The 26,348-nt window shown below is 42.5% G+C and overlaps 1 protein-coding gene across 3 annotated transcripts in view; it reads left to right on the forward strand.

The window, feature by feature from the left end:
* The window catches only part of cemip (cell migration inducing hyaluronidase 1), a 255,839-nt gene extending 249,219 nt beyond the window's left edge, over nucleotides 1-6,620 (forward strand). For all 3 annotated transcript variants that reach the window (XM_083918244.1, XM_083918245.1, XM_083918246.1), the window contains exon 29: nucleotides 1,376-6,620. In XM_083918244.1, coding sequence (XP_083774370.1) covers nucleotides 1,376-1,503 — 128 coding nt within the window. In that variant the 3' untranslated portion in view covers nucleotides 1,504-6,620. The remainder of the gene's footprint in view (nucleotides 1-1,375) is intronic.
* The last annotated feature ends 19,728 nt before the right edge of the window (nucleotides 6,621-26,348 follow it).

The following is a 26,348-nucleotide window of genomic DNA, read 5'->3' on the forward strand; positions in this document are numbered from 1 at the left end:
TTCCACGTCAAGGACGGAATCCGCATTGTTCCTCTTCAATCTGAGGTTCGACTATAGGATGAACCCTCCTTTCCAGCACCTTGGAGTAGACATTACCAGGGGGGCTGAGTAGTGTGATACCCCTGTAATTGGCACACACCCTCTGGTCCCCCTTTTTAAACAGAGGAACCACCACCCCAGTCTGCCACTCCTTTGGCACTGTCCCAGAGTTCCACGCAATGTTGAATGTTGAAGTGGGTTTGGAAACACAAAGCTTTCAGCATTTCTGGAGGAATCTCATCAAATCCTGGGGCTTTGCCACTGTGGAGTTGACTTACGGCAGGGATATTGACAATGATTCCCCATCAGCCTCCAGCTCTGCCTCTACAGAAGTCGGCGTGTTAGTCGGATTAAGGAGTTCCTCAAAGTGCTCCTTCCACCGCCCTACTTCCTCATCAGCTGAGGTCACCAGCGTCCCGTTCTTACTGTAAACAGCTTGGACAGTCCCCCTCCTGAGATGTCGAATGGTTTTCCAGAAGCACCTTGGTGCCGCCCGAAAGTCCTTCTCCATGACTTCTCTGAACTCCTCCCACACCCGCTGCTTTGCCTCTGACACAGATGATGTCCTTTTTTTAAACGGGCAGTCGGCAACATTTGTTTGATCACGTTCACGGAAGCACTATGCTCCAATAGAACAACATGATTTTGGTTTTAGAAAAAAAAAAAAAAAAAAACGTGCCTCTGCATGCACATAGAGCCTGTTGTTTGTTTTACAAAAATCGATCCTGTCCACTCAGCTCAGAGCTGACTCTCAGTCACAGTTCGTGCACATGCCACAGACACCCCCCCACCCCCCGTGCATGTTACAATATCACAGGCACAACGCCTCAAGCTAGGAATATGCTAAATGACGTTAGCAGTTGCTATCTATGAGTAAGTTAGAGAAGAGAAGACACGGGCGCTTTTACAGAAATCTGGTGCACAAGCACTAACGAGCACTCGATGGGAGGGAGCGGAGGAGCTCGTGATAGAGGGGGAGGGGCGTGAGAGTTGTAAATTGACCAATTTCTGCCTGAAAAAAAATATTCCTTATTATTATTCAGATCCCCTACCTGCTCTGAACACACAACACACGTTGTGCTGTCTCTCCTGTCAGTGTGAACTCCTCCAGTAGAAGAGGACTATGTATGATAATACTCATAATGACTCTACATGAGTCACAAGAAAAAGCATAAGAAAAGCAGCAACATTTGGCAGTAACCAACCTTTAAAGTAGCCCCCTGCTTCCAGGTTGCAGAACCGGAGGCTCCTGTTCAGAACTGTGCTCTGTAGAAATGAATGTGAGGCAGGGCATCACTGATTTCACTCATTTTAATGTCATTTGGCCTCCCTGCAGATAAGCTGGCATTTGTGGGCTTCAAGGGCTCCTTCCACCCTGACTGGATCCATCTGGAGGTTGATACTGACCGAGCCAAGATCCATCAGGTCCTGCCTGTCCCTGTGGTCCACAAGATGAAGCTATGAGAGGCAGGCAGAGTGGGGAGGACAGCCAAGAGACTTTGTAGCTCCCAGATACTGACACACATTATACCCCCCCCCCCCCCCGCCCCCCAGAAGAAAGAAAACAAATGCACATTTACACATACACACACACACACACACGCACACACACACACACTGCCAGTTGCTCCAAACCATTGTCCATGTTTTTTTTCTAGGTTTGGCGGTGAGAAAGAATGACGTGATTCGGTTTATTGAGAAGGGGGAGACCCCAGAGCCAGCACTGCCCGTGATGAACTGTGTAAGGAAGCCCATCAGTAGAGGGCTTTAAGGTGACCGCACTACCGCTGGCACCCATATTGGAGGTCCTAGCAACAATAACAGATCAGAACAGCCAATGGTGTTTGCAGAAATGTGGCGGTCTCACCAGATATTAATAGACATGTTTGTTATTGCTTCTGTTTGTGACTAATCACTGTTATTGTGTCACTAACATAATTATTGTGTTTACATAATGTTAGCTTGTCGGCTAAAGTGTATTGGATTTGGACGGTTAAAGTGAAAGTCAGGCGTAAAATCACCCCAGGGTCTTTTTCGGCAAATACACTCATTGAATAAGCCATCGAGACAATTTTTTTCGTGTAACAACTATTAACGGGGAAATCAGGGACAGTTGCTAACAGCCGAATGCGGCTAAAACTGACTAGCTCAGGGCAGCACGGTGAAGGCATTAAAATGCATTTTTTAACCATTAATACTGCTCCAATAATAACACCAAACCTCTGCAGTAGCATGAAAACAGTCCTTACACGACACCTTAGCGTCTCTACAGGATTACTCCAGTAATAGTTGTTGGACGAAAAATAATTGCCTCAATGGCTTATTTAATTAGTGTATTTTCCAAAAAAGACCCTGGGATGATTTTACGCCGAAAATTAAGTTAACATGAAAAACATTTGGACATTATTAATAATAACTCACATTGGTTCATGTTGGTGTTTCAGTAGGCTTGTTAGATCATAAGTAAAAGAAACTGAGTCCTCTCATGCTACACCAGGTATAGTTTTGGTATAGAAGCTGGGGTATGGAATTTAATATTACATACATAGTTTGTCCCCTAACAGATTTCGCTGTTGGTTTACCAATACTCTGACATCTACAGCAGAGTGTCTGTACACTTTGTGTCACTGTTGGATGACACTGTGAAAAGAGATTCTTGGAATGAACTACTTAATATGATGTGTTGTTTAAACAAGTCTAAAGGCAAAAGGAACAGTCCGACTTGAAGGCCGGGTGAAGACCTTACAGTTACTGAGAAGGGTGAGATGTGATGATTGCGCAAACGGGGATAACATTGCACACTTTGGGTCAGTCTCCCCTCGAAGACATTCGCCCTCTTGAACTTGTTTGTACACTTTAAAAGATAGTGTGAAGAGTGAAAAAGAGAATCTCACACAGCTCCTCAAACCTGCCAAATCACTGGTTGAAGTGGGCGCGATTGTCCATTTCAGAAAGTTACAAAATTTTTCAATGTGTGTGTAGTGAGTTTCAGACACTGTTGGATAGGGGTGTCACCATTCTCCAAATTTACAATTCGATTTCACTTTAAATTTGTAACACAACGATTTCATTCCATTTCTGATCTAAGCATTGTTTTGCAACACAGGCGTGTAGTGGTTGGCTCTGTCACCTCACAGCAAGAGGGTTCTGCGTTTGAGCCCTGATCTGCCAGGCCCTTCTGTGTGGAGTTTGCATGTTCTCCCAGTCTCTGTGTGAGTTTTCTCCGGGTTCTCCGGCTTCCTCCCACAGTCCAAAGCTAGCAGGTGCTAGGTTAATTGATGACTCTAAATTGCCGTAGGTGTGAATGTGAGTGTGAATGTTTGTCTCTATGTCATCTATATGTCAGCGCTGTGATAGTCTGGCATCCTGTCCAGGGTATACCCACCTCACACCCATTATCAGCTGGGATCGGCTCCAGCCCCCCCGCCAACCGCAACTGTGATAAGCGGTTGCAGATGATGGATGATGAGAGCTTTTTTTTCCGCACTGACGGCAATGCCACAATAATGAGGTGTACCTGAATACAGCATGAGTCTATGAGGTGTACTTGAATGTCCCATGAAGTCCCGTCGGAGCCCACAGGCTTTACTGTGCATTGTTTGTTAACATAACTCATGGGAAAGGTAAAATATACGTAGTCATACCGGTGACTCCAGGGAAGCAGGAGGGTTTAACAGTTCTGTTGTTTCTCTGTCATCTCTGACTCTGTGGTCATGGTGAAGGCTGAAGGCTACTGGTGAGCCTCACCCTGTGTCTTTAACTGCATGCTACCGCCAGTAAGCTATACTTTATTGTCTGTGTGTGTGTTGTTGTTGTTTTCTTTGGACAAGCACAAGTAGTGAGAGAAGAAAAAAGTATTAGACCAGGAGAGTCGTCAATAGTGCTTTTGTTTTCGATGGTTGAAACATTATATTGGGGAGATCTTTTTTTTTTTAAATGAAAAAGTGACACTGACGCTGTTAGATGTTGCTATTTCACGACAGTGTTATAAATAGATGGACAGGAACATGAGCAGTACTCATCGTTCAAAACTCCTGAGAGGCTGTTCATCCTGTTCTGCTGCTTTAGCAGTCAACCAGATGGAATCTGCCCCCTGTCTGGCTCTCCACTCACTCCCATTTGATAAAAAAAATCACTTTTGAGTAATTTTGAGTGGCAGGCCCTCTTGGACACAATGGTGCAAAAAGTTGGGGTAAAATAAATGTTCAGATGTGAACAATGGTGCTTACTGTCTTCAAAGGAACTCATGGTGTTACACTTGTTTGTTCACATGAAAGTGATATTGTAGTTGTGTGAAGAAGGAAAAAAGAGAGTTTGAAAGAACATTAAAAGAAGTTCCCCACATTCCAAATTCAGTCATGGGCAAGTTGAGGGTACAGGTGCTCATGAGAAATTGAGTGTTGTGACCACCATGTGACCATTTAGGAGTTAAGGTGCAAAGTAGATCAGATGCCCCTTCCCTAGCCAAATCCTGCAGCTCATACTGGTAATCACAAAGCTTTCCTTGGCCATATGGGATATATGAACCCTCAAGCATGTTATGGCTCTGTCATTAGGCCAGTGAAACTGACTAAAGACGCTGTAATACACATGCCAGCCCACAAAAATACACCAACAACGGAGAAGAAGAGACGGGGAGACTCTGTCTCAAATATTCCCACTCTCGGACCTGTTTACAAAAAAGACCGGTTTCAGGCTCTGATAACACCGGCTGTGTGGATGGTTGGCCTAACCAATACAGAAAAACGCGTCATGTGAGGATGAGCCCTTAGTGTGGACCAAAATTCCTCCACAGCGATGTGAATGACTCACTGCCAGTTATCGCAAACACCTGATTGCAGTTGTTGCCGCCACAGATGGCACAACCAATTATTAGGTTTAGGGGGCAACTACTTTTTCACATAGGCCTAGGTCAGTTTGGATAGATTTTTTCCCTGAATAAATGGAATCATCATTTCAAAACGACTATACTTGCCAGACCCAGGGTCTCAAGGGAGTCAGGGGGCCACAAACAGCAACCATCACAAAGAGATGCAAAGTGGCTACAAAGAGACATAGAGATACGCATAAATGCTGCAAAATACTTTTCAGAGTTTTGGTTTACCTGCAAAATGATACTGAGACACCAAACAACTACAAATGGGGGCGCTATTTGTCATTAGTTTTCAGTCTGGAGTATTTCTCCTATCCTGGAGGGGTGGATGGTGTTTTATGAATGCCTCATAATCTGTCATGGTCAAAAAATGGTTGTCTTTCAACAACCTAGTGTTTAAGCATGAAGTTTCAGTCTCTACGTTAAAAAGAAGTTTCCCTCACTTCTTTCCAAGCAGTTTCAGTCCAGTCTGGTCTGGACCAAAGTTAGGTTGAATGCTTTCACAGCAGTCTAAACCAACTAAACCAACTGGTCAAATCCACCAGAGTTTGTTTTCTCTGATTGTTTCACACTACTTCCTGCATTGGCACAGAACACTGGAAAGAAACAAATGCTTTTACAAAGAGTTGTGTATGACTGAGTTTCATAGTAGACAGGGTTTGCCATTTTTCTTTCTCACAATAACCTACATTAGAAAAAAAAAAACGTACCAACAATCATTTCCAATCAATTTTCCGCCCTGGTTGTTTGATATTTATATAACTACTGGCCACGTCTCCAATGGACCATCAGCCATGGCTGCTTGGCAATTTATGATGTGAATGCAAAGCCTGTATATGAACAGAGGGCGCAAATACTAATAAAGTGTGAGCTAGCTAATCAAACGCATGTAAAATGTTTTTGCATCACCGAGCATCCTCTCCATGCAGGTCTCTGTGGTAATTGACAGTTGTAGAAGTTGAGTGAATTATTTGCTTGGTTATGTGCCTGCTTTGTTTGACTAAACTGTTTAAAGAGAGAATAGAGTAAAGAAGATACAAAACGCGAAACATTCCTCGTTTTGCGAGCAGACCAGTGGTTGTTAACTTGCTCTGTTTCATTACGAGCACTCGCTCACTTGATATTGTGATGTTTTCCTCCCATGGTGTTTTTCATATCAGTGTTTGCTATCCATCTGTCACTGTTTTTTAAATGAACCAGCAAGAAGCCCATAACAATATAAAATATTAAATTAAATTGTCCGTTGAATGTTTAATCAGGGAATTTTTAAATGTGGTAATTTCCCCATTTAAAATAACAAGAAAAATCTTAGTTTCAATCTGGCGAGAAAAGGATTCCCCTCCCTCTCCCAAAATAGCTGGTCTTTTTTCGGAGGTTATAGCAGTAATTTAGTGTTTTGTATGTTTAATGTGTTTTTAAAAATCCACAGATTGCTAAGAGATATATTTTATACTTATTTATTGTACAGACACAGTTAATCCAAATCTACAAGGGCCATCTTTTGAGTTATGATGTTATTACCGTCCTGTATGTATACTGTACGTAAGAAACCATTATTGCTCCTCTTAAAAAGATTTGTACCTCTTGGTAAAGTTGGCTTGTTTTAACTGTACACCAAATGGATGTGTTGTATATGTGGTTTGGGCTTGTAAAGTAATGAAGCTCCATAACTTTGAATTTCTTTGAGGACTTTTGTACAGAAATAAATGATGATGACCAGATTGTCTGAATGTCTGCACATATGTGTGTACCTGCAAGGACAAACAAAGCACACACAAGAGAGCATCTTGAAAATACTGTGTATCATATCCCTAAAGAAATGTAAGTCAAAAGCAACTGGACTTGGTTGTTTGTCAGTTGCTATTGACTTAAATTTCTTTGGGGATAACCATGACCTGGATAAATGAGAATATTCACAGGCTCACTGTGAAGCATGTGTAATTTCCAGTATCCTTTATATTCTCAGCACCACATGAAGTCGCAGATCAGCAGGGGGCCATTTTCCGCATGTTACCCGGGGTCCTTTATTCCCTTTTTTCCCGAAAAGTGTCCTATGTTCCCCGGTCGCATTAGCCTCTACCTTCACAGATTTAATTCAGCAACAGTTAGGGTAAAGGTGAGGGTCAGGGTTAGGGGGTAGTGTTAGGGTCTACATAGGCCTATTTGCCGGGGAATTCGGCACTAATTGAGGAAAAAAAACAGACTGGGGAATATAGGACCCTTTCCATGAAAAGCAGGGAACAGCGGACCTTTTTTTTAAAAAAAAAAAGGGTCCCTGCTTTGTATGTGACCAGAGAACATAGGACCGGGGAACATAGGTTCTACTTTCTTACTACACCATAGACTGTATAAAATATGAACGCTCCTATAGAGCCAACATGGTACCTCAAAGTGGGCATTACTATTTAGGCAGTGCCTGACTCTGCCTGCACCTGGCTAATCCACAAATGAGCAAAGAAGTGGAGCATGCTGGAGCTGAGTTGGGCCGAATGAAACTTGGCTCAAAACTACCAAGCTAGTAAAGCCTAACAAGCTAGGCTAACAAGCTAGCTAGAGTGGAGGAAAGCCAAGGGTGGCAGCCTGGAGACTGTATGGCCGCAGTAGCAACTCAACTGCAGCAGCAGTGTTCACAGCAGGCTGGAGGGCAGCAACAGTGCAGGGTCTAACCTGAATAGGGGCAATCTGGTAACTTGAGAAAAAACCTGAGCACTGTGGTTTATGCTGCCTGAATTGGAGCTGTTACTGCGGCCCCGGTCAGTTACCACCACAATGGAATATAATTTTGTGGTAAAACACTAGATACACGTCTGGTTTGAAGAAAATCAATTAACCTCAATTTAGATTACTGACACATCTATAAGGAGTTAGTAGTGATGTAGCGGCCCTTGGTCTAAATGATAAAGGCAGAGAGTCTCCACAGGTGTAATTTTCCTGTTTTTCTTGGATTTGTAGCACTGCGAAAGCTAAAAAAAACAGTTTGACAAACAAATCTCATATTTCCACAGTGTATCTGAATTTAGCTATACACTACACAGAGATACCCAAGTAATTCAAAATCCTAAACACACATATAACAACAATAACTAGATCATTAGGTTTGCTTAGCTAACACGAGTCTATCGACAATTTACACACACAACATACAACATACACCCCTCACTCTGCTCCCCAAGTGTGCAAAAACTCACATGAATAACGAATAAGCTAGCCATCATTTACACGCCCACTAAGTCAAGTGAAATTTTATTTATACAAATGGCTGAGCCGCACCAAAGTGCTTCACATGAAAGTGCTAAGTGCAGCCCAAATTTCTGACAGAAGGCCTGATGTTAGGGGCGAGAGGGCCCAGGGCATCGGTGGAGAAGGTCGGAGACGTTTTGCCAAAAACAATGGACTCCGTCTTGCTCTCATCAAGGTTGAGGAAGTTTGCCCCCATCCAGGCTTTGATGTCAGCAATACAGTCAAGCAGTGGATGGAGAGCAGCCCGCCCATCAACCTTAAGGGGAAGATACAGTTGGACATCGACAGCAAAGCAGTGGAAGGAGATGTTGTGTTTGTCCAGGATTTCCCCTAGTGGTAAAATGCACAGCAGGAATAGGATGGGGCCTAGTGTAGAGCCTTGAGGGACCCCACAGGTGAGAGGGACAACAGAAGAGAAGGAATCTCCCAGCTGGACAGAGCTTCTGTCAGCCAGGTAGAGCTGAAAGAACTTCAGGGCTGTGCCTTTGATGCCTACATGATGCTCGAGCCGAGACAGCAGGATCCTGTGATCAACTGTGTCAAAGGCTGCTGTAAGGTCTAAAAGCACAAGGATCACAGGGCTAGGAGCATGTCATTAAGCACTCTCAGGAGAGCCGTCTCAGTGCTGTGGGCTGTTCTAAAGCCAGATTGGAATTTTTCATGAATTTTGTTGTTAGTTAAAAAGGATTGCAGCTGAACATAGACTTCTCGCTCAAGGACTTTAGACAGGAGGGGTAGTTTGGAGATAGGCCTGAAGTTTGAGAGAATAGCGGGGCCAAGGTTTGGCTTCTTTAGTAGTGGCTGCACCATGGCATGCTTAAATGCAGCTGGGATGCAACCAGAGGAGAGGATGCTGTTGATCAATAGTAGAAGGATGGGTGCAATTTTTGATGCAACTGCATCAAAAATTGTGGTATCTTGGAGTAGACAGGAAGACAGTCAGAGGGGCAGTTGGAGGGCTGCAGATGTCTGACATTGCATCGGAGAGGGAGGAAAGGGTAATGGGATCAAACTGCTCAAGGACAGCTGACAGTGGTAGCGGACGGGGTGGCAGAGGTATCAGAAGGCCTGAGAGCAGCAATCCTTTCTATGAAGAAGTTTTTAAAGATTTCCTGGAGGGCAGGTGAGGGGCAACAGCATCCAGAATGCCAGTGCAAGCTGATGAGAAGATAGAGAGAAGCTCCTCAGCAGTAAGTTGTGTTATGTATAATGAACTCACTAAAGGTGACTTAAACAGAATCATACATGATCTCTAGACCATCAATGGCCATACTTAATATATAGGTGGGTTACACATACAAATGGCTATAGGTGGCCTTAAAGTAAAATTCTGGTGTAAAATCATCAATGACAAAAATGTCAATGCTATACCTGTTTGAAACAATGAAAACATGCAAAAAGGCACAGGCATCAGTGAGACAACTGACAGCACAATGCTCGAAGTTGATTAGACACACACCACCTGACACAGCTGCAGAAGAACAGTCCTCCACATCATCTCAACCAGCACCAGCTAATGTTGAAAATCCACCATCCACATGTAATGTTATGAATAGTTAATTGATTAAGAAAACAGGACAAAACAAGTAAAAAATGATATACATTGAAACCTCTCAGTACTGATGATTACGTCATTTTTGTCTTTCAGATAACGGCCTTTGGGAAACGCTGGACAGAGATGCTTCGGAAGCAAGGATTGCAAGGAATGCCACAGCGGATGCTACAGTAGAGGTGCAGCGGAATATGACTGATCCCACGTCGGAAAGATCAGAAGACCCACTGGCCTGTGTACACCAGCATCATCTGTTCCCTGTGAACAAGGTTTCTCTTAATGTGGAGAGGTTACAACACAATACACACATTCATAGAACATGATATTAGATGTGTGTGTGCGTGCGTGAGTGCGTGTGTGTGTGAATTTTCAAAGCAAAGACTCTTTCAATCCACTGCAGTCTTGCACTTAACCAGGAGAGGTCACTGTTACTGAAGGTGCGAGTAATGGACCTATTTTCGAAACAATTGGCTCGAGTGGTTCAGTGCGTTACAAAGGCTTCATTTGCCCACCACTAATGGTTTGGTTAATCTGGTTTGTACTACCACGTAGATGCTGCCTTCACTGAGTAGTATCCAGCTGAAGTACCGAAGACCAGCGGTTTCAGGACCTGCTGGAATTCTTAACACGTGCATGACCGAAGAGTCCAGAAAATGCTCCACCAGTAGCAGATAACATTGCATACGAGTAGCGGTGCAATGTTATCGAATTGTTCATTCAAAGTTTAATTTCCTGAACAATGTTCATGTTAGCGCACAATAGCGTTAGTTAGCACACTTTTTTTACTTTATTTGAAAATTCTAACAAAAGTATGTTACAGTGACAAACTCATTAGTATAAATCAATTAACAGATTCAGAAAAATATTCATACAGATACAACACATTTAAAAGTTAATTCAGAAGTTAAAAAAAAAGATCTTATTTATTTATTTATTTTTGTACCACCGGATACTTTGTACTTATTTGTTTCTTTGTCTGTATGTTAATGGAGTAATTCAATTTCAATTCAATTCAGTTTTATTTACAGTGCCAATCAGAGTAGGTATAGACCACACTATATGACTTATTTATGATTTACATAGATTCGACAATTTCCACGTAGAGTACAGTGGCAACGAAAACCTTCACTATAACAGGCAGGAACGTCAGACAGACCCAGCTCTGTGGAGGATGGACATCCGTCTTGACCGGTTGGGGAGAAAGAAAAGGAGAGAGAAAGAGAGAAAAGACAGACAGATGGACAGAGAGAGACAATGACAGACACAAAGACAGAGACAGACACACTTCCACAGATGAAGCAACCAAAAAGTAACAGTAACTATAATAATAATATCTATAGTAATGTGAATATGACTTATATGTTATGGCAGTTAATACAGCAGAACAGCAAGAAACAGGCACAGTTACAGTGACAGAACACGGCAATGATAATAATTATGGTGGCAAACATGGAGTTGAATTAGTAGCATGCATTGATGAGACATGTATGATGCAGACAGAATGGATAAAAGCTCAGGATCAGGAACTGGATTAGCCCATGCAGACTAGACCTATAGCAGCATCATTAAGCAGAATAAAATCAGCTTAAAAATAACAACATAGCTAAGGGCAAGTAGGCCCTAGCTGTTGGATTGGTCCTAACTGCATACAGAAGTAGAAATAAATGAAGTCATCATCCCAGGTGCCTTTCTACCTTGACAACAGGAAAAAGTGGACAAAAGACCAACACAACTGACCAACACAACTGACTAACACAGCTGACCAACACAACTAACACAACTGACTAACACAACTGACCAACACAACTGAGTAACACAGCTGACTAACTCAACTGACCACCACAACTGACTAACACAGCTGACTAACACAAATAACACAACTGACTAACACAACTGACCAACACAACTGAGTAACACAACTGACTAACACAAATGACTAACACAACTAACACAACTGACTAACACAACTGACCAACACAACTGACTAAAACAGCTGACTAACACAACTGACCAACACAACTGACTAACACAGCTGACTAACACAACTGACCAACACAACTAACACAGCTGACTAACACAACTAACTAACACAGCTAACACAACTGACTAACACAACTGACCACCACAACTGACTAACACAACTGACTAACACAGCTGACTAACACGACTGACTAACACAGCTGACTAACACAACTGACTAACACAGCTAACACAACTGACTAACACAGCTGACTAACACAACTGACCAACCGCTGACCAACACAACTAACACAATTGACTAACACAGCTGACTAACACAAATGACCACCACAACTGACTAACACAACTGACCAACACAACTAACACAACTGACTAACAAAACTGACCAACACAACTGAATAACACAGCTGACAAACACAACTGACCACCACAACTGACTAACACAGCTGACTAACAGAACTGACCAACACAACTGACTAACACAGCTGACTAACACAACTGACCACCACAACTGACTAACACAACTGACCAACACAACTGACTAACACAGCTGACTAACACAACTGACCAACACAACTAACACAGCTGACTAACACAGCTGATTAACAAAACTGACTAACACAGCTAACACAACTGACCACCACAACTGACTAACACAGCTGACTAACACAGCTGACTAACACAACTGACTAACACAGCTAACACAACTGACTAACACAGCTGACTAACACAACTGACTAACACAACTGACTAACCGCTGACCAACACAACTAACACGACTAACACAGCTGACTGACACAAATGACCACCACAACTGACTAACACAACTGACTAACACAATGGACTAACACAACTGACCAACACAACTAACACAACTGACTAACACAACTGACCAACACAACTGAGTAACACAGCTGACTAACACAACTGACCACCGCAACTGACTAACACAGCTGACTAACACAACTGACTAACACAACTGACTAACACAACAAACTAACACAACTGACCAACACAACTAACACAACTGACTAACACAACTGACCAACACAACTGAGTAACACAGCTGACTAACACAACTGACCAACACAACTGACTAACAAAGCTGACTAACACAACTGACCAACACAACTAACACAACTGACTAACACAACTGACTAAAACAGCTGACTAACACAACTGACTAACACAACTGGCTAACACAGCTGACTAACACAACTGACTAACACAGCTAACACAACTGACCAACACAACTGACTAAGACAACTGACTAACACAACTGACTAACACAGCTAACACAACTGACCAACACAACTGACTAACACAACTGACTAACAAAGCTGATAACACAACTGACTAACACAACTGACTAACACAGCTGACTAACACAATGACCACTACAAACTGACTAACACAACTGACTAACACAGCTGACTAACACAGCTGACTAACACAACTGCCTAACACATCTGACTAACACAACTGACTAACACAGCTGATTAACACAACTGACTAACACAGCTGACAAACACAGCTGACCACCACAACTGACTAACACAGCTGACTAACACAGCTGACTAACACAACTGACCAACAAAGCTGACTAACACAGATGACAAACACAACTGAGTAACACAGCTGACTAACACAGCTGAGTAGCACAGCTGACTAACACAGCTGACTAACACAACTGACCACCACAACTGACTAACACAACTTACCAACACAACTGGCTAACACAGCTGACTAACACAACTGACCGACACAACTAACACAGCTGACTAACACAGCTGACTAACACAACTGACTAACACAGCTAACACAACTGACTAACACAACTGACTAACACAACTGACTAACAAAGCTGACTAAAAAGACTGACTAACACAACTGACTAACCGCTGACCAACACAACTAACACAACTGACTAACACAGCTGACTAACACAACTGACCACCACAACTTAATAACACAACGGACTAACACAACGGACCAACACAACTGACTAACACAACTGACCAACACAACTGACTAACACAGCTGACTAACACAACTGACCAACACAACTGACTAGCACAACTGACCAACACAACTGAGTAACACAGCTGACTAACACAGCTGACTAACACAACTGACCACCACAACTGACTAACACAACTGACCAACACAACTGACTAACACAGCTGACTAACACAACTGACCGACACAACTAACACAGCTGACTAACACAGCTGACTAACACAACTGACTAACACAGCTAACACAACTGACTAACACAACTGACCACCACAACTGACTAACACAACTGACTAACACAGCTGACTAACACGACTGACTAACACAACTGACTAACCGCTGACCAACACAACTAACACAACTAACTAACACAGCTGACTAACACAACTGACCACCACAACTGACTAACACAACGGACTAACACAACTGACCAACACAACTGACTAACACAACTGAGTAACACAGCTGACTAACACAACTGACCACCACAACTGACTAACACAGCTGACTAACACAACTGAACAACACAAGTGACTAACACAGCTGACGTAACACAACTGACCAACAAAACTGACTAACAAAGCTGACTAACACAACTGACCAACACAACTAACACAACTGACAAACACAACTGACTAACACAGCTAACACAACTTACCAACACAACTGACTAAGACAACTGACTAACACAGCTAACACAACTGACCAACACAACTGAGTTACACAACTGACCACCACAACTGACTAACACAACTAACAAACACAACTGACTAACACAACTGACCAACACAACTGAGTAACATAGCTGACTAACACAATTGACCACCACAACTGACTAACACAGCTGACTAACACAACTGACCAACACAACTGACTAACACAGCTGACTAACACAACTGACCAACACAACTGACTAACAAAGCTGACTAACACAACTGACCAACACAACTAACACAACTGACAAACACAACTGACTAACACAGCTGACTAACACAACTGACTAACACAACTAACCAACACAACTGGCTAACACAGCTGACTAACACAGCTGACTAACACAACTGACTAACACAGCTAACACAACTGACTAACACAGCTGACTAACACAACTGACTAACACAACTGACTAACCGCTGACCAACACAACTAACACGACTAACACAGCTGACTGACACAAATGACCACCACAACTGACTTACACAACTGACTAACACAATGGACTAACACAACTGACCAACACAACTAACACAACTGACTAACACAACTGACCAACACAACTGAGTAACACAGCTGACTAACACAACTGACCACCGCAACTGACTAACACAGCTGACTAACACAACTGACTAACACAACTGACTAACACAACAAACTAACACAACTGACCAACACAACTAACACAACTGACTAACACAACTGACCAACACAACTGAGTAACACAGCTGACTAACACAACTGACCAACACAACTGACTAACAAAGCTGACTAACACAACTGACCAACACAACTAACACAACTGACTAACACAACTGACTAAGACAACTGACTAACACAACTGACTAACACAGCTAACACAACTGACCAACACAACTGACTAACACAACTGACTAACAAAGCTGATAACACAACTGACTAACACAACTGACTAACACAGCTGATTAACACAATGACCACTACAAACTGACTAACACAACTGACTAACACAGCTGACTAACACAGCTGACTAACACAACTGCCTAACACAGCTGACTAACACAACTGACTAACACAGCTGATTAACACAACTGACTAACACAGCTGACAAACGCAGCTGACCACCACAACTGACTAACACAGCTGACTAACACAGCTGACTAACACAACTGACCAACAAAGCTGACTAACACAGATGACCAACACAACTGAGTAACACAGCTGACTAACACAGCTGAGTAACACAGCTGACTAACACAGCTGACTAACACAACTGACCACCACAACTGACTAACACAACTTACCAACACAACTGACTAACACAGCTGACTAACACAACTGACCGACACAACTAACACAGCTGACTAACACAGCTGACTAACACAACTGACTAACACAGCTAACACAACTGACTAACACAACTGACCACCACAACTGACTAACACAACTGACTAACAAAGCTGACTAAAAAGACTGACTAACACAACTGACTAACCGCTGACCAACACAACTAACACAACTGACTAACACAGCTGACTAACACAACTGACCACCACAACTTACTAACACAACGGACTAACACAACTGACCAACACAACTGACTAACACAACTGACCAACACAACAGACTACAACAGCTGACTAACACAACTGACCAACACAACTGACTAACACAACTGACCAACACAACTGAGTAACACAGCTGACTAACACAGCTGACTAACACAACTGACCACCACAACTGACTAACACAACTGACCACCACAACTGACTAACACAGCTGACTAACACAACTGACCGACACAACTAACACAGCTGACTAACACAGCTGACTAACACAACTGAATAACACAGCTAACACAACTGACTAACACAACTGACCACCACAACTGACTAACACAACTGACTAACACAGCTGACTAACACAACTGACCAACACAACTAACACAACTGACTAACACAACTGAGTAACACAGCTGACTAACACAACTGACCAACACAACTGACTAACAAAGCTAAATAACACAACTGACTAACCCAGCTGACTAACACAACTGACTAACACAGCTAACACAACTGACTAACACAACTGACCACCACAACTGACTAACACAACTGACTAACAAAGCTGACTAAAAAGACTGACTAACACAACTGACTAACCGCTGACCAACACAACTAACACAACTGACTAACACAGCTGACTAACACAACTGACCACCACAACTTACTAACACAACGGACTAACACAACTGACCAACACAACAGACTAACACAGCTGACTAACACAACTGACCAACACAACTGACTAACACAACTGACCAACACAACTGAGTAACACAGCTGACTAACACAGCTGACTAACACAACTGACCACCACAACTGACTAACACAACTGACCAACACAACTGACTAACACAGCTGACTAACACAACTGACCGACACAACTAACACAGCTGACTAACACAGCTGACTAACACAACTGACTAACACAGCTAACACAACTGACTAACACAACTGACCACCACAACTGACTAACACAACTGACTAACACAGCTGACTAACACGACTGACTAACACAACTGACTAACCCAGCTGACTAACACAACTGACCAACACAACTAACACAACTGACTAACACAACTGAGTAACACAGCTGACTAACACAACTGACCAACACAACTGACTAACAAAGCTGATTAACACAACTGACCAACACAACTAACACAACTGACTAACACAACTGACTAAAACAGCTGACTAACACAACTGACTAACACAACTGGCTAACACAGCTGACTAACACAACTGACTAACACAGCTAACACAACTGACCAACACAACTGACTAAGACAACTGACTAACACAACTGACTAACACAGCTTACACAACTGACCAACACAACTGACTAACACAACTGACTAACAAAGCTGATAACACAACTGACTAACACAACTGACTAACACAGCTGACTAACACAATGACCACTACAAACTGACTAACACAACTGACTAACACAGCTGACTTACACAGCTGACTAACACAACTGCCTATCACAGCTGACTAACACAACTGACTAACACAGCTGAGCAACACAACTGACTAACACAGCTGAATAACACAACTGACCAACACAACTGAGTAACACAGCTGACTACCACAACTGACCACCACAACTTACTAACACAGCTGACTAACACAACTGACCAACACAACTGACTAACACAGCTGACTAACACAACTGACCAAAATAACTGACTAACAAAGCTGACTAACACAACTGACCAACACAACTAACACAACTGACAAACACAACTAAGTAACACAGCTGACTAACACAACTGACTAACATAACTTACCAACACAACTGGCTAACTCAGCTGACCAACACAACTGACTAACACAGCTAACACAACTGACCAACACAACTCACTAAGACAACTAACACAGCTAACACAACTGACCAACACAACTGACTAACACAACTAACTAATACAACTGACCACCACAACTGACTAACACAACTGACTAACACAACTGACTTACACAACTGACCAACACAACTGACTAACACAACTGACCAACACAGCTGACTAACACAACTGACCACCACAACTAACACAACTTACCAACACAACTGGCTAACACAGCTGACTAACACAACTGACTAAGACAACTGACTAACACAGCTAACTAACACAACTGACCACCACAACTGACTAACACAACTGACCAACACAACTGACCACCACAACTGACTCACACAACTAACTAACACAACTGACCAACACAACTGACTAACACAGCTGACTAACACAACTGACCAACACAACTGACTAACAAAGCTGACTAACACAACTGACCAACACAACTAACACAACTGACAAACACAACTGACTAACACAGCTGACTAACACAACTGACTAACACAACTAACCAACACAACTGGCTAACACAGCTGACTATCACAACTGACTAACACAGCTATCACAACTGACCGACACAACTAACACAGCTGACTAACACAGCTGACTAACACAACTGACTAACACAGCTAACACAACTGACTAACACAACTGACCACCACAACTGACTAACACAACTGACTAACACAGCTGACTAACACGACTGACTAACACAACTGACTAACCCAGCTGACTAACACAACTGACCAACACAACTAACACAACTGACTAACACAGCTGACTAACACAACTGACCAACAAAGCTGACTAACACAGCTGACCAACACAACTGAGTAACACAGCTGACTAACACAGCTGAGTAACACAGCTGACTAACACAGCTGACTAACACAACTGACCACCACAACTGACTAACACAACTGACCAACACAACTGACTAAAACAGCTGACTAACACAACTGACCGACACAACTAACACAGCTGACTATCACAGCTGACTAACACAACTGACTAACACAGCTAACACAACTGACTAACACAACTGACCACCACAACTGACTAACACAACTGACTAACAAAGCTGACTAAAAAGACTGACTAACACAACTGACTAACCGCTGACCAACACAACTAACACAACTGACTAACACAGCTGACTAATACAACTGACCACCACAACTGACTAACACAACGGACTAACACAACTGACCAACACAACTGACCAACACAACTGAGTAACACAACTGACCAACACAACTGAGTAACACAGCTGACTAACACAATTGACCACCACAACTGACTAACACAGCTGACTAACACAACTGACCAACACAACTGACTAACACAGCTGACTAACACAACTGACCAACAGAACTGACTAACAAAGCTGACTAACACAACTGACCAACACAACTAACACAACTTACAAATACAACTGACTAACACAGCTGACTAACACAGCTGACTAACACAACTTACTAACACAACTAACCAACACAGCTGACTAACACAACTGACTAACACATCTGACTAAGACAACTGACTAACACAGCTAACACAACTGACAAACACAACTGACTAACACAACTGACTAACACAACTGACCACCAAAACTGACTCACACAACTGACTAACACAACTGACCAACACAACTGACTAACACAACTGACCAACAAAACTGAGTTACACAGCTGACTAACACAACTGACCACCAAGACTGACAAACACAACTGACCAACACAACTAACACAACTGAGAAACACAACTGACTAACACAGCTGACTAACACAACTAACCAACACAACTGGCTAACACAGCTGACTAACACAACTGACTAACACAGCTATCATAACTGACCAACACAGCTGACTAACACAACTGACTAACACAGCTGATTAACACAGCTGCCTAACACAGCTGACTAACTCAACTGACCACCACAACTAACACAGCTGACTATCACAGCTGACTAACACAACTGACTAACACAGCTAACACAACTGACTAACACAACTGACCACCACAACTGACGAACACAACTGACTAACAAAGCTGACTAAAAAGACTGACTAACACAACTGACTAACCGCTGACCAACACAACTAACACAACTGACTAACACAGCTGACTAACACAACTGACCACCACAACTGACTAACACAACGGACTAACACAACTGACCAACACAACTGACCAACACAACTGAGTAACACAACTGACCAACACAACTGAGTAACACAGCTGACTAACACAATTGACCACCACAACTGACTAACACAGCTGACTAACACAACTGACCAACACAACTGACTAACACAGCTGACTAACACAACTGACCAACAGAACTGACTAACAAAGCTGACTAACACAACTGACCAACACAACTAACACAACTTACAAATACAACTGACTAACACAGCTGACTAACACAGCTGACTAACTCAACTGACCACCACAACTAACACAGCTGACTATCACAGCTGACTAACACAACTGACTAACACAGCTAACACAACTGACTAACACAACTGACCACCACAACTGACGAACACAACTGACTAACAAAGCTGACTAAAAAGACTGACTAACACAACTGACTAACCGCTGACCAACACAACTAACACAACTGACTAACACAGCTGACTAACACAACTGACCACCACAACTGACTAACACAACGGACTAACACAACTGACCAACACAACTGACCAACACAACTGAGTAACACAACTGACCAACACAACTGTGTAACACAGCTGACTAACACAATTGACCACCACAACTGACTAACACAGCTGACTAACACAACTGACCAACACAACTGACTAACACAGCTGACTAACACAACTGACCAACACAGCTGACTAACTCAACTGACCACCACAAATGACTAACACAACTGACTAAAACAACTGACCAACACAACTGACTAACACAACTGACTAACACGACTGAGTAACACAGCTGACGAACACAGCTGACTAACACAACTGATCACCACAACTGACTAAAACAGCTGACTAACACAACTGACCAACATAACTGACTAACACAGCTGACTAACACAACAGACCAACACAACTAACACAGCTGACTAACACAACTGACTAACACAGCTAACAAAACTGACCAACACAACTGACCACCACAACTGACTAACACAACTGACTAACACAGCTGACTAAAGTCCCACAGGGTTCTGTCCTTGGACCGATTCTTTTCACCTTATATATGCTTCCCTTAGGAATTATTATAAGGAAGCACTCCATACATTTTCATTGTTATGCTGATGATACACAATTATATTTGTCGATCAAACCAGAAGAAACCCATCAGTTGGATAAACTTCAAATGTGCATTAAGGAAATAAAAAGCTGGATGACCTGCAATTTCCTGATGTTAAACTCAGACAAAACTGAAATTATTGTACTTGGCCCCAAAGGCCTCCGAAACTCAATAGCTAAAGACATTGTTACTCTGGATGATGTTGTGTTGTCCTCCAGCACCACAGTAAGGAATCTGGGTGTTATTTTTGATCAGGATATGTCCTTCGATTCTCACATAAAACTAACAACAAGGACTGCATATTTTCACCTGCGTAATATTGCAAAAATTAGGAACATTGTGTCTCAGAAAGATGCAGAGAAACTTGTTCATGCATTTGTTACTTCTAGGCTGGACTATTGCAATTCCTTATTATCAGGCTGCTCCAATAAGTCTGTTAAGAGTCTCCAGTTAGTCCAAAATGCTGCAGCTCGTGTACTAACTAAAACAAATAGAAGAGAACATATTTCTCCTGTATTAGCTTCTCTGCACTGGCTACCTGTAAAATCTAGAATAGAATTTAAAATCCTTCTCCTTACGTACAAAGCTCTTATTGGTCAGGCTCCGTCGTATCTTAAAGAGCTCATAGTACCGTATTACCCGACTAGATCACTGCGCTCTGAGAATGCAGGGCTACTCGTCGTTCCTAGAGTCTCCAAAAGTAGAATGGGAGGCAGAGCCTTCAGCTACCAAGCTCCTCTCCTGTGGAACCAACTCCCAAATGTTATTCGGGAGGCAGACACTGTCCCCTTATTTAAGAGTAAACTTAAAACTTTCCTTTTTGATAAAGCTTACAGCTAGGGCTTACGATGAGACTTTATTCTGCTTAATTATGCTGCTATAGGCCTAGTCTGCCGGGGGATAATACTTTTCCTGATACTCTGAGCTTCTCTCCTCTCTGTCTGAATCATTCATGTCCCATCAATGCATGTTACTGATTCAGCTTCTTCCCCGGAGCTGTTTGTGCTTTGTCGTCTCGCAGGTCTCTGCTGATCGTGGTGGTGCTTGCTGCCGTGGTCCTACATGACGCTTCCTGCTGCTATTGTCACTGTTACTCATATATACTATCACTAGTTTAATAAACTATAAAATTTGTAGCTGTATTGTAGCTGCTATTGCCACTACTCATCATTGATCATGTTTGCCACCATAATTATTATCATTTTCATATTCTGTCACTTTAGCTGTGCTTGTTTCTACTATTCTGTTGTATTAACTGCCTTAACATATACGTCATATTCACATTACTATAAATATTATAGTTACTGTTAGGCTTTGCTTGCATCTCTGGAAGTGTGTCTGTCTGTCTCTCCCTGTCCATCTGTGTGTCTTTTCTCTCTTTCTCTCTCCTTTTCTTCCTCCCCAACCGGTCAAGACAGATGGCCGTCCTCCACAGAGCTGGGTCTGTCTGACGTTCCTGCCTGTTATAGGGAAGGTTTTCGTTGCCACTGTACTCTACAGAGGAATTGTTGGGTCTATGTAAATCATAAATAAGTCATTGAGTGTGGTCTTTACCTACTCTGTAAAGTGTCCTGAGATAACTTTTGTTATGATTTGACACTATAAATAAAATTGAATTGAATTGAATTGAACTAACACAACTGACTAACACAGCTGACTAACACAACCGACTAACACAGCTAACACAACTGGCTAACACAGCTGATTAACACAACTGACCACCACAACTGACTAACACAACTGACCGACACAACTAACACAGCTGACTAACATAGCTGACTAACACAACTGGCTAAAACAGCTAACACAACTGACCAACACAACTGACTAAGAACACTGACTAACACAACTGACTAATACAGCTAATACAACTGACCAACACAACTGACTATTACAACTGACTAACAAAGCTGACTAACACAACTGACTAACACAACTGACTAACACAGCTGACTAACACAACTGACCAACACAACTGACTAACACAACTGACTAACACAGCTGACTAACAAAGCTGACTAATACAACTGCCTAACACAGCTGACTAACACTACTGACTAACACAGCTGATTAACACAACTGACTAACACAGCTGACTAACACAGCTGATTAACACAAGTGACCAACACAGCTTACTAACACAGCTGATTAACACAACTGACTAACAAAACTGACTAACACAGCTGATTAACACAACTGACCACCACAACTGACTAACACAGCTGACTAACACAGCTGACTAACACAGCTGACTTACACAACTGACTAACACAGCTGACTAACACAACTGACCAACACAGCTGACTAACACAGCTGACTAACTCAACTGACCACAACAACTGACTAACACAACTGACTAACACAACTGACCAACACAACTGACTAACACAACTGACCAACACAACTTAGTAACACAACTGACTAACACAACTGACCAACACAACTGACTAACACAACTGACCAACACAACTAAGTAACACAGCTGACTAACACAGCTGACTAACACAACTGACCACCACAGCTGATTAACACAACTGACCACCACAACTGACTAACACAGCTGACTAACACAGCTGACTAACACAGCTGACTTACACAACTGACTAACACAGCTGACTAACACAACTGACCAACACAGCAGACTAACACAGCTGACTAACTCAACTGACCACAACAACTGACTAACACAACTGACTAACACAACTGACCAACACAACTAAGTAACACAGCTGACTAACACAGCTGACTAACACAACTGACCACCACAGCTGATTAACACAACTGACCACCACAACTGACTAACACAGCTGACTAACACAGCTGACTAACACAGCTGACTTACACAACTGACTAACACAGCTGACTAACACAACTGACCAACACAGCAGACTAACACAGCTGACTAACTCAACTGACCACAACAACTGACTAACACAACTGACTAACACAACTGACCAACACAACTGACTAACACAACTGACCAACACAACTAAGTAACACAGCTGACTAACACAGCTGACTAACACAACTGACCACCACAACTGACTAACACAACTGACCAACACAACTAACACAACTGACTAACACAGCTGACTAACACGACTGACTAACACAACTGACTAACCGCTGACCAACACAACTAACACAACTGACTAACACAGCTAACACAACTGACTAACACAGCTGACTAACACGACTGACTAACACAACTGACTAACCGCTGACCAACACAACTAACACAACTGACTAACACAGCTGACTAACACAACTGACCACCACAACTGACTCACACAACTGACTAACACAACTGACCAACACAACTGACTAACACAACTGACCAACAAAACTGAGTTACACAGCTGACTAACACAGCTGACTAACACAACTGACCAACACAACTGACTAACAAAGCTGACTAACACAACTGACCAACACAACTAACACAACTGACAAACACAACTGACTAACACAGCTGACTAACACAACTGACTAACACAACTAACCAACACAACTGGCTAACACAGCTGACTAACACAACAGACTAACAGAGCTAACACAACTGACCAACACAACTGACTAACACAACTGACTAACACAACTTGACTAACACAACGATTGGTCCTAACTGCATACAGAAGTAGAAATAAATGAAGTCATCATCCCAGGTGCCTTTCTACCTTGACAACAGGAAAAAGTGGACAAAAGACAAACACAACTGACCAACACAACTGACTAACACAGCTGACCAAAACAACTAACACAACTGACTAACACAACTGACCAACACAACTGGCTAACACAGCTGACTAACACAACTGACTAACACAGCTAACACAACTGACCAACACAACTGACTAACACAACTGACTAACACAACTGACTAACACAACTGACTAACACAGCTTACACAACTGACCAACACAACTGACTAACACAACTGACTAACAAAGCTGATAACACAACTGACTAACACAACTGACTAACACAGCTGACTAACACAATGACCACTACAAACTGACCAACAGAACTGACTAACACAGCTGACTAACACAGCTGACTAACACAACTGCCTAACACAGCTGACTAACACAACTGACTAACACAGCTGATTAACACAACTGACTAACACAGCTGACAAACACAGCTGGCCACCACAACTGACTAACACAGCTGACTAACACAGCTGACTTACACAACTGACTAACACAGCTGACTAACACAACTGACCAACAAAGCTGACTAACACAGCTGACCAACACAACTGAGTAACACAGCTGACTAACACAGCTGAGTAACACAGCTGACTAACACAGCTGACTAACACAACTGACCACCACAACTGACTAACACAACTGACCAACACAACTGACTAAAACAGCAGACTAACACAACTGACCGACACAACTAGCACAGCTGACTAACACAGCTGACTAACACAACTGACTAACACAGCTAACACAACTGACTAACACAACTGACCACCACAACTGACTCACACAACTGACTAACAAAGCTGACTAAAAAGACTGACTAACACAACTGACTAACCGCTGACCAACACAACTAACACAACTGACTAACACAGCTGACTAACACAACTGACCACCACAACTGACTAACACAAAGGACTAACACAACTGACCAACACAACTGACCAACACAACTGAGTAACACAACTGACCAACACAACTGAGTAACACAGCTGACTAACACAACTGACCACCACAACTGACTAACACAGCTGACTAACACAACTGACCAACACAACTGACTAACACAGCTGACTAACACAACTGATCAAATGAACTCACTAACAAAGCTGACTAACACAACTGACCAACACAACTAACACAACTTACAAATACAACTGACTAACACAGCTGACTAACACAGCTGACTAACACAACTTACTAACACAACTAACCAACACAGCTGACTAACACAACTGACTAACACATCTGACTAAGACAACTGACTAACACAGCTAACACAACTGACCAACACAACTGACTAACACAACTGACTAACACAACTGACCACCACAACTGACTTACACAACTGACTAACACAACTGACCAACACAACTGACTAACACAACTGACCAACAAAACTGAGTTACACAGCTGACTAACACAACTGACCACCAAGACTGACAAACACAACTGACCAACACAACTAACACAACTGACAAACACAACTGACTAACACAGCTGACTAACACAACTAACCAACACAACTGGCTAACA

Source organism: Echiichthys vipera (assembly GCF_963691815.1).
Source record: "Echiichthys vipera genome assembly, chromosome: 1".
NCBI classification, from domain to species: Eukaryota; Metazoa; Chordata; class Actinopteri; order Perciformes; family Trachinidae; genus Echiichthys; species Echiichthys vipera.